General features: G+C 36.4%; 1 protein-coding gene across 1 annotated transcript in view; it reads left to right on the top strand.

The window, feature by feature from the left end:
• Window positions 1-14,041, top strand: part of Fancc (Fanconi anemia complementation group C) — a 292,800-nt gene that overhangs the window by 202,032 nt on the left and 76,727 nt on the right. Inside the window, exons 5-6 of the mRNA XM_004643797.2 lie at window positions 1,549-1,662; window positions 2,510-2,574. Coding sequence (XP_004643854.1) covers window positions 1,549-1,662; window positions 2,510-2,574 — 179 coding nt within the window. The remainder of the gene's footprint in view (window positions 1-1,548; window positions 1,663-2,509; window positions 2,575-14,041) is intronic.

Raw genomic sequence — 14,041 nt, 5'->3', positions numbered from 1 at the left:
ACTACTGAGCTGCATCCCCAGCTCAGCTTCATCAGTTTTTAAGTTTACTTTCAAAAAAAGGGATTTAGGTGACTGAAGTTTGGGTTGCCTGTTTTAACAGTTTGTAGCCAGACAGCCTCCATATACTGTGTTGTTATACTTTTCATCTAGTCATAAAACTCTGTGGCCTCTCAAGCCAGATGTGGTGGCACAAGCCTGTAATCCCAGTGCTCAGGAGGCTGAGGCGGGATGAATGCCATGAATTTGAAGCCATCCCATGCTACGTAATCAGACCCTGTCTCAAAAAAAAAAAAAGGAAAGAAAGAAAGACAGACTTGAAAGAATCTTGTGGCTTTCCTTAGCAATTCATATTGGGTATTCATAGAAAAAAGCAATTTAAATCATTTAATTTTATTTTACATATATGTATGTTTATACCCCCATTGTAGTACCACCATAGAGAGTGTTAACATGTGGGAATTTTTTCTTCCATTATTTTTATATTTCCATGTATATGTTACTTTTGTATTGATGAGAACACTTCTGGGTATAGAATTTTACATCGTCCTTTAGTAGTATGCCTATTTAAAATGCTTTATAAACATGTTAATGTCTTACAGTGAGCCAGTATATAAGGATATTATAAATTAATCATCCCTTCTTGTCACACATTTTTCATGATGAGATGAACTCTTAAATGACTACCTTTAGGATAACCAACAGGAGTATAATTTCTATGGTCATCTTTAGATTTATTTCCTTTAATGTATGGTAGGTTCTGAATACTTCTAACATATTAAATACATATTTTCCAGTTGCACTGCACAAAAGATAGGGTCTTTGCTAGCCCCTATGGTGTCCCTGTTCAGGTGGTAAACTCCTGGGCAAGTGTAGTCCTGGGTGGCCAGTCTTGGGATCTGCCTATTTATAATCTGTGGGTGCCTTGCTGCAGTGGTCAGCCACACTCAGAATAGAAACCCCCATTTATATTTCTCCAATAGCATACAGAGAAAATTTTCTATAACTTTTAATGAATAGCATGAGAATTTAACCTGCTTTTTAAAAAAAATTTTAGTCAATTTTCCAAATACCATGTTTTACATAATCTTTCTGTTCCCTACATTAGATTCTCTGTTTTACTCTGATAAAAATATTTTGTTGAGTTTTAAAACAGTGACTGTACTCTTAATATAGTTGAAAACCAGTTTGTTCATTAGATATATTTTTGTTTCACTGCTCACATTTGCTTTAATTAATGTATTCTTAATGTACTAATTTTAACATTGAAGTTATTTCTTCTTTGCAACTTAAATCAAAGTGGACTGGGCAGGCTGGGGATTTGGCTCGGTAGCATAGTGCTTGCTTGGCGAGTGCAAGGTCCCAAGTTCCATTCCTGGTACCAAAAAAACAAACTAACAGACAAAACAAAACAGAGTGAACTAGACAAAGGCTGATTTCTTTAGGACCATCCATTTACAGATAACTGGAATTCTAGATACTACATGTAACAGACACTTTCCACTACTTTTAAGAAGTTAACCTTTTCTCTTTTTGTTTATGTTTTTTTAGGGTCTATTGTCTCATATACTTTCTGCATTCAGACTTGATATAAAAGAAATTGGTCTTTTTACTCAGGGTCTTGGGTATGAGCCTGCAGATTATTATCCTGCTTTGCTTAAAAATGTAAGTATATTAAATGTATTAATATTGAAATTTTCATTGTTGAATGTACCATCAGCCAAAGGATAAATGGAAACATTTCATCCTCTCAGGGAATTGTTTAATTTTTCTTTGTTTATCTCTTCTTACCTTGATGAGGCTTATACCCATGGAAGGAAAAATTGAGAGGTGGGAGGTTATGAGAAAAAAGAAGGAAACCAGGAAAGCTTTTAGTCAACCTCTCTTTCTTATAACACATCTCACTCATTTAAAGATTTTGGAGACAAGAGAATTTCTAAACTAGGAGCACAGTCTTACACTCTTGGACAAATCTTGTATTTAAAATAAACTTACTGGAATTTATGTTAAAGCATGGCAAAAATTAAACCTTATAAATAGTATTACATGTTTATATCTTAGTATTTAAGCTATGTTTACTTCTGCATATAATTTTATCCAAATCCAAGAAATTGAAATTTATTATCTTTATGTAACTCCCAAAAATGTTATGAGATTTTTAATGTATGTTAGCCATTTTAGTTTGGAACTATTATTATGAAAAGTTTTTAAAAATAAACAATAAGTGAACTGCATTTTTAACTCTACATGGATTCAGTTTTAATTTTTAGGAAATTAATGATCTGCCTACTGTTCATTCCCTAGATAAGAATGAAAAAAATAAACACTAAATGTGAAGTTACTTTATTAGTAAATATAATTTGGTACTGCTTTCTTTTCACTCTAAAAAAATAAAGCATAAGAGAAGGTATGGGGAAAGAATCCCAACGGAAATATCACTCACCAAGAAAAATATAACTGATGTAATCCTGTTTGCAGTTTGAGTTAACCTGCAACTGATTTTGTTTCACAGATGGTTTTATCATTAGTGTCCAAACTGAGAGAGAGTCATCTTAATGGATTTAACACTCGAAGGCGGTAGGTGTTAAACTAAACATCTCTCTTCTCCAGTTTCAAAATGTATCAGCTCAGTTATGAAAGAAAAATGCTCTAATTCATAGGAAATGCCTGTTCATAGGTGTGGTTATATTCTGTATAGAAAGATTATTTTAGTGGAATACATACCAAATTTGTGAGTTTTTGCAAACTTTCTTTTTACTCACTATTCTCTCAATTTTCATGGAGCAATAAGCAAATTATGCAACATCTTTCGTGTACCCTTTAGGTAAAAGACTCTTACATACATAGTAAAGAATACAAATGCAAAAGACCCACTGTGGCTCACCCTGGAATTTCTTACTGTGTAAGAGAAGAATGTGTACAAATGCACCTAACTGCTCGTACTCTGCTCCCTGCCACTGTGAGTGTGTATGTGCACACAGGATATTTACAAGGCAACAATAATTTGATGTGTGCATCTGACCTATTTTAGGAAACATAATGTTCCAAAGCCTAGACTAAACAAATCTAATAGATTCAGACAAAGTAAAAGGCGATTAATCACATTAAAAGATTTCACTCTGTGAAGGTACTCAGAGTTGTTTTCATTGGTGAACATTTCATTTTTAATAAATCATTAACCAAGGGAACCTGGGGATTGAGGAACTTTTGTGAATTTTTTTTAAGCCACTGCCAAATAAAGCTGTATCAAAAATGGTCTTTGGAAGCCGGGCATGGTGACATATGCCATAATTCCAACACTTGGGAAGCTGAAGCAGGAGGATTGCCATGTAGGAGTTAGTGAGTTCAGTGCCAGCCTGGATGGAGTACATAGACTTTGTTTTAAAAAAGAAACAAACAAGAAAAGGTTTTTGCTCTCTCAGATTTAGGAATTGCATCTAATCCTTAAACTATGAAATTCTTAGAAGAAAATATAAGGAAAAATTCTCATGACATTGTATTTGATAATGATTGTTTTTAGAAATGTCACCTAGGATTGGGGAGATAGCTTGGTGGTCTAAGCGCCTGCCTGGCAAGCACAAGGACCCAAGTTCAGTCCACATGCTGTGCCATACCCTGAAGCCCGGATGTGCAGTGCCGCCTGGAAACTGAGTGTGGTGGTGCACGTTGATAATCCTCATGCTGGGGAGGAGACTAGAGGATCACTACAGGAGTCTGAACTGCATAGTGATACCCTGTACCAAATAAATAAATAAACAGGTAGAAGTGTCACGTAAAGTATTATCAACAAAGAAAACTAGATAAATTGGACTTAATTAAAATTAAGAACTTTTGACCTAAGAATTTATGTAGTTCATTGATAAAGTACTTACCTAGCATTTGTGACCCATGTTCAGTCCCAGTGCCACACCCTAAAAAGAGATAAAAGACTTGAGTAGACATACCTCCAAAGAAGATACACAACTGACTAGTAAGTGCACAAGATGCTGGCTATCACTAATTGTTAGGGATATAAATTAAAGTTGAATGAAATTCTACTTTATTCCCACATGATGACTATAATAACAATTTAAAAAAAGCTGAGAAGTAACAAATGTTGGTGAGGGTACAAAGAATTTGGGAAATGCTGCCAAAAAATGATAAACAGGAGTTTAGTATTTTCCCCAAAAAAAGTTGAACACAGAATTACTGTGTCACCCAGAAGACCCAGTGCTATAGGTGTTTATATCCAAAGGAACTGAAAGTGGAACTTCAACAAGTATCTATATACCAAGGCTCATTAGCAGCAGTCGCTAAAAGGTAGAAACACCTCAAGTACCTTATCAACAGATGAGTGGGTAAAAAAGAGATTAGATAGATAGATAGATAGATAGATAGATAGATAGATAGATACATAGACAGACAGGTATTAGAATACTGTGCAGCTAAAAAAAAGAATACAAGTTTTATATATGTAAAAATATAGGTGAGCCTTAAAAGCTTCATTGAAGCTTAGTAAAATAAGCTAGACAGAGAAGATAAATGTTTTAAATCCACTTAAACATTAAGTGTTTAAGGATAGGCACATTCATAGAGACAGAAAGCAGAACAGAGATTACTAGGAGCTGGAAAGAAAAGGAAAAAGTGGAGTTTTAAAAAAGTATACAAAGAAAGTATATACATTGTAGATGATTAAAATTTTAGAGCATAAAATAGTAATGAGAAGACAGCACATGAATACATTTCATGTCAGCACATGGTTATCATGTACAAATACCTAACTATTCTGTTTTACCACAGTAAAAGTTAAACAAGAAAAAAACCAAATGTGACATCACTCTGCTTATTCCCTCAAACAACTAAAATTTAAAACACCTAAGTGTGTGTTATGATGTGAATTCTTTACATACTGCTTATGAGACTGTGACATCATGTACCTGCTTTGGTAAACAATGTGTCACTTTCTTATAGAATTAAACATTTGCCATGCAACTAACCAGTTCCCCTATTTAGTATTTACTCATAGCAAATAAAAACATAAGTACTCACTAAGATTTGTACATGAATCTTAGTGATGTACATGAAGGTTCAGAGTTGCTTTATTTGTAATGGTTCATACCTAGAAATAATCAAAAAACAACCAACAAATTTTTAAAAGTCTCTTATCAATGTTTAAAAAATGAAAAGATAAAATCATAGAGTATGAGAAGATATTTTCAAATCATTCATCTGGTAAAGGACCGTTATCTGGAACATATGAAAAACTCAATGGTAGGAAGACAACCAACTTAATAATAGGCAAAACATTAAAATATACATTTCTCAAAAAAGTATATATAATGATTAAACAACCATTGTTGGTATATTACTATTCATAGCATTATTTATATGTAATAGGCAAAAAAGTACAAGCAGCCTAAATGTCCATCAGCTCATAAATAGAAATACCAAGTACGGTGGCACATGCATGCAATCCCAGTACTGGGGAGGCTGAAGCAGGAGGATCATTGTGAGTCTGAGACCAGACTGGGCTACAAAGTGAGTTCAAGGCCAGCCTGAACTGCATAGCAAGACTCTGTCTTGAAAGAAAGAAAAGAAAGAAAGATAGGTAGGTAGGTAGGTGGGTGGGATTCCTTAAAATAGACAGTATGTTCAATAAGAAGGAACAGATCACTGCTGCAACGTGGGTGAGCCTCAGAAACGTGCTGAGCAAAAGAAGCCATGCACAAAAGACTACATGTTGTGATGATCCCATTTGCATGAAATGTTCAAAACAGGCAAATATAGAGACAGACACTAAATTAGTTGTCTGCATCTGGGGGTAGAAACACAGATTTTCTGCAAATGAATACCAAAGATTTTTTTGTAAGGTAATGAAAATGTTCTAAAACTAGATGGTGGTGATGGTTTTTCAGCTTGGTAAATTTATTACACATCATTATTAGGACATGTGAAATAGGTAATTTTTATGGTATTAATATGTACATAAAAAATAAGACTCTCTAGGGGGCTTGAAGAAATTTATTTATGTATCAAGTAAAGACTTTGATTTAGCTGTGAGGTGAATATTAAATAATGAATCTTCTGAATCACTAAACATTTTAAAAATAAATTTAAAAAGTGCTAAGATGCAATGTGTATGTACCTTGTACACCAGACTCCCAAAATATAGAGCTGATAATTTTTTAAAAATCAGCTAAGGATAAACATCATCAACATCATCATAAAACTGTTAACAAGTAGATGAGCTGTCATAGACTTGGAAATAGTTTGGAACCTATAAAATTGATCAAACGATTAGTATTCAAAATACAGAAATGACTTCTGCAAACCAGTCATAAAAAGGCAAACACTGTAGTTTGGAAATAGGCAAGGAACATAAGCAGCCACTGCCAAAAGAGGAAAATTGAATAAATAATAAACATTAAAAAATTATTCAGGAGTGACAACAGAAAAATGGCAGAATAGAAAGCACAGATCTTATTCTCACACAGGGATATCAGCTTAACAAAATATGGCCAAGAAAGCCTCACTGAGAACTCTAAAAACCAATAAAGAAGAAGTTGCCAGACTACAGATGAGCTCAGAGTCAGAAATGCCTACATCAAAATTGGTAAGAAAAGATATTCCTATCAACAGTGATAACTCAGCACAGCTTGACAAGATTGAAAGGAGCCCAATTTATTTCTCCCTTGAGAGGAAAAGAGTCATGTGTGGATCCAGCATATCAGCTTTTGGGGGAATGCTCCTGTGGAAAGCCAGTATGCTTCAGATGCCTGAGGGTCACAGAGAATACAAGAAAGCTCAGTGGTTTGGTCTAGTGCTGAGACCTGACAGTGATGTAGAGGATAGCTGGCATGGTTCAGTAGGCTTGAGAGAAAGTGCAGAGCTTGTGGCTTTTCTCTAGGGAGAAAAAAAAAGAATGGGACATGTGTCTGGCATTCTGGCTCTCCTGGGGCATACCAGACAGATTGGCTCTCTCTTGAGTGCCTATAGGATGGGCAGGAGACTGATGTACTTTGGAACCCTGGGGCCATGAAATACTAGAGAATTCAGCAGGCAGTTGTGGCACCAGAGAATCAACAGTACCACAAACAGACACGAGAGGGAGCAAAAAGATTATAGGCTCTTAAAAAATAAAACAGTAAAGCTCTCTAATTGAAAAATTACATTCACAAGCCCAGAGAAGACACAATGGTGGAAAAGACCCTGAGGGATTCCCAAAGACACTAGCTGCAGTGATTGGTGAAGCTCTTCCTTTTATATATCCGATCTGGAAAGACAAGAAGCGATTGGGTTTTTTCTTTTTCTTATGTATAAAAGAACAAAAATAACACACAAAGAAAAAAGGAGTCATGACATAATCCTCAAAAGTGACAGGTCTATGAATTACCTGACAAATGATTCAAAATAATTATCTTATAGAATCTCACTACAAAAGAACCCAGGTAAACACTTACGTGAATATCAGGAAAACTGACACTGAAGAATATAATAATTTGAGCCAGCCATGATGACACATTCCTTTAATCCCAGCACTCTGGGAGGCTGAGACAGAAAGACTGCAAGTTCAGCCAAGCCTGGGGAATTTTATAGACTTAGCAAGACCCTATAAATCAATCAGTTGGTCAGTCAATCTGGTGATGTAGTTCAATGTGAAGGCCCTTGGCTCAGTACCCAGTACTATAAAGAAAAAAGAATGGACATTTACTAGTAGGGTTCAGTAGCATACTTGATCAAGCAAAAGCAAGAATAAAAAGTCCTTTGAAATTATTAAGTCAGACAAAGGATCTACAAACTGCAGTACAGGGTTTCAGGATAAACCCTGAGGGGATTTGACTGACCATGTCAGATACAGAAGTTACACTTCTTGTTATATAGGTCTTGCTTTATCTTGGTCTTAACCATCCAGCAGAAAAGTATAACCATGAGGTATAAAAAGTAAAGCCGTATTAATATGCTGAGCTGTAAAAGGCTCAAGTCAACAACTTCTGACATTGCCAATCCTATGGATAACCCACTACTCTTATGGACTACTGGACTATATTGGATTTTTTTGCTGAACTCATGCACCTACAATATTTAAATGACAGTGGAATACCCATCTCTGACAAAACTTAAAAAAAAAGGGGGGGGGAGGATATAAATGAAGGACCATTTTGTATCTATATACAAAGTAGTTAGGATAGATATACAGTTACTTTCTCTTAATTCAGTGAGAAGAAAGATTTGTACTAAGAGTGTTTGGACAGGATATCATTTCAGCATCTTGTACTATGAATAACTACTACAAAGACAACAGTAGGCAATGTATTAATTATTGTAACTATCCTACTAACCTGTTTTGAAACTGTCTCATTACTATTGTTTCTCAATAAAATTAATTTAAAAAAGGAAATTATTAAGTCAGAGAAAGTTCTGGGAAGGATCCCCACCCTCCACCCCCATCTTGAGCTGGTGCAGTTGCCTGCTGGAATCCCATACTAGACACAGGAGAACCCAGGAATTCCATGCGGCATCACTGGCTGATGCCAGCACCCACCTGGCCTTGCAGTGGTGCCAAGAGGACCCAGGAACTTCAGACTCAGGTACTAGGATTTTCTGTAGCACAGGGAAACAGAATTGACAGCCCGCAGAACAACCTGGTTAAAGAAGAGACCAATACCCAGGATGAGTGTTCTGCATCAGAACTGAAAGTGAGACCTGGTGAGAGATAGGAGATAGGCAAAGAGAAGGTGAAAGCTAAATAGGTATCTGCTGGGATCCCGTGGGGGGCCTGGGCTCAGACCAGAATCACATGGCCTGTATGCTGTTATGGGAGACCAGGCATGGTGAGCATAATCGTGAGAGAGGGTATCCTAAAGAAGGCATATAATCTACAGATATGTCTAAGTTCTGGCACTGCTGCCTAAATACAGCAGAAATCATTGCTGTGAATTACTATACATCAATGTAAGTGGAGAGCTTTATTGGCTTCACTAAAATCAGAGTCCATTTTGTTTTAGTAAAGTGTATTTATGAATGATTCCTAAGGTTTGTCACTATTCAGATGACATTTGACGCTATTGCTGCCATAAATTTACTACAGTAGACAAAAATAACATAGTAGTGACTGGCAGTTGGTTTTCTCTCTATGCTGATACTTGGATTGCCAGCTGAGGGGTAGTGGTGGTGGTCATAAATGATGTTATGGCTTGTTCCTGAAAAATAGGGCACTGGGCTAAAGAATTGGCAAACTCCAGCACAAAAAACATAAACATAAAAATCCAAGACAACAGAATCCCTCCAAAAACTCCCAATTATCCCAAAATCAGTACAGGCAGCACTGAGGAGAGGAGTCATAAGCTACAGAGCAGATAGGTCTGAAAGGGTACCAATGGGGTAAAAGAGTTCTAGAAGTTGCCTGGTGAGTTTAAAGAAGCTATAACTAATCACACAATGACAGTAATGAAACAAGTGATCAGCAAGTATCAAGAAGAAACTAATACACAGCTAAGTAGAGTGAAAGAAAAAGATGCAAACCATGAGTGCCCAGCATAGAGAAGAATGGGAGTCCATAAGAAAGTTGTGAACAGAATTTCAGGAGATTAAAATTACGTGTAGCAGAAGCAACCTATGTGAGGACAGTGTCAGACCTAGAGGGCAGGGCTATGTTTAGTGATTAGTGAGTAAGAAGTACCTTAAAAACAACAAGGGAACATGAAAAATGGGTCCAACAGCGCCTAGATGACTCAAAGAGTAATTGGAATTAGTGAAAAAACAAGATAGCACAAAGGGCAAAAAGCCGCTTTGTGTTTTTACACCCTTTACACTGTTTACACTTTAAAAATATGAAGAATCAATGAATCAAAGAGCTGGTTCTGTTTTGTTTTGTTTTGTGACAGAGTTTTGCTATGTGGTTCAGACTGACCTTGAACTCCTTATATAGCCTAAGCTGGCCTTGAACTCATGGTGATCCTCCTGCCTCAGCATTCCAACTGTTAAGATTACAGATGTGTGGCCCCATGCCTGGAAAGAGCTGGTTCTTTGAAAGAATAAAAAGAAAGACACAAATGAACAACAACAACAATGATAACAATAATAATAGTAATAAAACTACCAACTATCGAAAGTCCAGGATCTGATGGATTCACAGCTGAATTCTACAAGAATGTTAAGGAAGATCTAACACCAATTCTCAAACTTTTTAATGAAATTGAGAGGGGAGGAATACTTCCAAAATCATTCTTAGAAGCTACCATTATCTTGTTCCCCAAATCAAACAAGAATCCAACCAAAAAAGAACTATAGACCAATTTCTGTAATGAGCATAGATGCACAAACCCCTAACTAGATACTGGCAAAGAGAGTGTGACAAATCAAGAAGTTCATACTCCATGACCAGGTAGCCTTCCCAGGAATACCAAAATGGCTCAGCATGTGCAAATCAATAAATGTAATTCTCACATTAAAGGAAGGATCATATCAGTGGATGTAGCAAACGCTTTTGACAAAATCCAATATCCATTCATGATCAAAAAAAAAACCTGAAGAAAATTGTTACACAATCTCAATGTAATAAAAGCCACTTATGACTAACCAATTGCTGGCATCATCTTAAGTGGGGAAAAGCTAAAGGCTTCACTCTAAAATGAGGAACTAGACAAGGATGTCCATTGTTACCACCCTTGTTCAACATAGACCTTTAAACACTAGCCATAGCAGTCAGGCAAGAGAAAAATAAAATTGATATGTATAAGAAAGAATGAAGTCCAACTATTATTTGCAGATAATAGGGTCCTTTACCTACAAGACCCAAAAGACTTCTAAAACTGATAACCAATTCAGCAATGTACCTGGATAATAATAAGCATAAAAATCAATAGCATTCCTATTCACTAATAATGAGCTCCCTGAAAAAGGAGTTAGGAAAATAATACTGTTCACAGTAGTGAACAGACACTTCCATAAGTACAAATGGCCAATAAAAATAAATGAAAAAATGTTTATCATCACTGGCTATCAGGAAAATGCAAATTAAACCTACATTGAGATACCATCTTACCCCAGAAAGAATGACTGTCATAAAAAAATCTAATCACAAATACTGGTGAAGAATTGAGAAAAAAGAAACCCTTCTTCATTGTTGGTGTGAATGTAAGCTAATGCATCCACGATGGAAATCAATGTGGCAGTTCTTCAAACAACTAAAAGACATTCCATTTGACGCAGCTATCCCTCTCCAACATATTTTCCCAAAAGAGTTAAAAATCATCATATCATGAATTATATGCATATCCATGTTTGTAACAGCATAATTTGTAATAGCTATTTCTTGGAAACACTGTTATATCCAACAACAGATGAATGGACAAGGAAAATGTGGAATTTATCCACAGTGTAGTACTATACTGCTATAAAGGAATCTAAACTTAAGGCATTCATAGGGAAATGGATGCAACCTTAGAATACAATAGTAAGTAAAATATGACAGGCAAACAAGATCAAATATTGCATGGTTTCTCTTGTATAGAAAAATTGTATATATAGGAGGGGATACAGATAAAAAGCAAAATATTCCACCAAAAAAAAAAGAAAAAAGAACTCTGCCCCCCCCAAACAAAAAAGGCAAAATAGATTAATAAGAAGTAGGGAGAAGTTCAAATATTTCCCCATTAAATAGAATGTTGTAAAAAAATCAATAAATAGAATGTTGTTTTAAAGTATATGTTCATTTATTTCATTTATATTAAAAGTTTGTCTTAGCTCATTGAAAAGAAAGTTAGTGTTAGTGTCTGTTTACTTTGAAAATAATGATACACAGGATAATCATTTGTTTTTCTCTTATGATTTGATTATGAAAATTTTTTTTCATAAAGTAAAAGTTTAAAATGAAATAACCAAATCAGAGGAACACAAGAAATAATTAAGAAAAGCGAAGAAAACCTAAAGTATTTATGGAACAACTTCAAGTAGGACATATACATAATGGGAAATGGAAGTCCCAGAGGAGAGGGGGAGTTGTACTTTGTGACCTTAAAACAAAGTGAACAGAAGATGCAAAAGAGTAGAATTTGTATGTGATTGGAGTCAAAGTGTTAACAGTTTAAAATAGGTTTTTATAACTCAGAGATATTTTGTGCAAGCCTGTGTTAACAAGAAAGAAAATAGTTTTAAAAGGTTGGAAAGGGTATGGAGGAAAGTGAGAAGCAATTAAAGTGTGTCACTGCCAAAGAGAGAGTGAGAAGAAGGTGGAGGAGGAGGCTCACTCTAGATATAAAGATACACATAATCTGAAAATAAAAGGATGGAAAAAGATGCATAAATAGTACTCAAAAGAGTAGGAGTAGCCACACTTGGACAACTGTCATAACAGACAAAGATGGTGTCATAGTTCAGGGTTTTGCAAGGGGAACAATATAGTATGTACGGAATACATATTCTATAAGATTATTTGATAACAAATCACTTAAAGAATCATATACCAAGAACGCAGAAATCTGACCACATACTAAAGACCCAAGACTCTAGCTAAAGGCCTGGGTCCCATGGCAATGTTGTGCTTGAATTCAGCTGAAGACCTAGAGCCCATAACAATGTCTCATGCAGATGTGTTTCATGGATCTGTGCTGGGAAGGCCCAAAGATCAGTGATGGAAGCTAGAAAGTCTGTGTGCCAGTAGGTTGAAGGATCTGTGCCAGCAGGTTGAAGGATCTATGCCAACAGGCCTGAGGAATCTTCACTGCAGTCAGGAAGCAGTGCTCAAGATAAGAACAGAGCTCCCTTAAAAAGTACCACAGGGGCTGGCGAGATAGCGCAGTGTACAAAACGATCTGCTTAGGCAAGCTTAGGTAAGCTTCAGGACCACAGTTAGGTCCTCAGCACCAAATGCCATGCCAGCCCCATCCCCAGGCCTGAGCTGAGCTGGCCACAGAGTCCAGGTATAATGGTGTAAGGCCTGTAATCCCAACACTGGGGAGGCTGAAAACCGGAGGATCACTATGAGTCTTGAGCTGCGTAGTGAGACCTTGTAACAACCAATACATTAAAAAAATAACAAAAAGTACCACAGCCATCCTCAGCGACAGTGATGTCCCGAGCTCCAATGACGAAGAAAGCCAAAGTGACTAGCTTCACCAGGAGACTGAGCAGTGCACTATCATCACCTCCAGAGCCAGGAAGCAATGCTCAAAACAAAGGTCAGAGCTCCCCAAAACTGAACTGTAGCCATTCCCAGCGACACCTAGGTCTTGAACTCCTTTGGCAATGAGAACAGCTGAATTCAGCAGGGAAGCCAGCATAACAAGCTCCTGCAAGAGAACCAACAGCTCCCTGCAGCTTCCTGCAGCCTCCCAACAGCTTCCAACAGCCTCCTAACAGCTTTCTTCTTGTCCACTTCTGCCTGTTAGGCTGCTGGCAGCAACCCTCAGGCTGGCCTCCCACACCCAGCACCATGCTGATTCATTTCAGCTGGGTGTTACAAGTTGACCACCAGTTGTCAGTTCACCACAGATGGACTATACAAGGATAAAAGGGAATTCACCAAAAAGACATAACAGTTATATAGGCATTTAGTGACAGAGCACCTAAATATATGAGGTATACACCAGTCCTTCTCAGGCTCATCCAACAAACAGGAACACTGTCAAATTTAATTTATGAGGCCAGAATTACCCTGATACCAAAATTAAGCAAAACTATTAGAGAAAAATAAGATATATGAATATCCTTGATGAATCTTGATGCAAAAATCTTTGACAGAATACTAAAAATAATTCAAGACCACAGTAAAAAGATTTTACATGATCTAATGAAGTTTGTTCTTGGAATGCAGAGTTGGTAGAACATGAAAAGACCCAACTGTTGTAATGTATGGTATCAGTAGAATTATGAACAAAAAGTATATGAGTCTTTCAATTAATGCAACAGAAGAATTTAATAAACTTCAATGCCCATTTATAATAAAACACTTGAAAAGTTAAGAATAAATCAGCATGGTACTGGCATCAAAATAGACCTGAGGATCAATGGAATAGATTAGAAGACACTGAAGCCCTTAGGAACACACTCAGCCACCTTATCTTTG

This window comes from Octodon degus, unplaced genomic scaffold, assembly GCF_000260255.1.
Source record: "Octodon degus isolate 3935 unplaced genomic scaffold, OctDeg1.0 scaffold00184, whole genome shotgun sequence".
In the NCBI taxonomy this organism is placed as follows: Eukaryota; Metazoa; Chordata; class Mammalia; order Rodentia; family Octodontidae; genus Octodon; species Octodon degus.
This window is presented reverse-complemented; position numbering and strand designations above follow the sequence as displayed.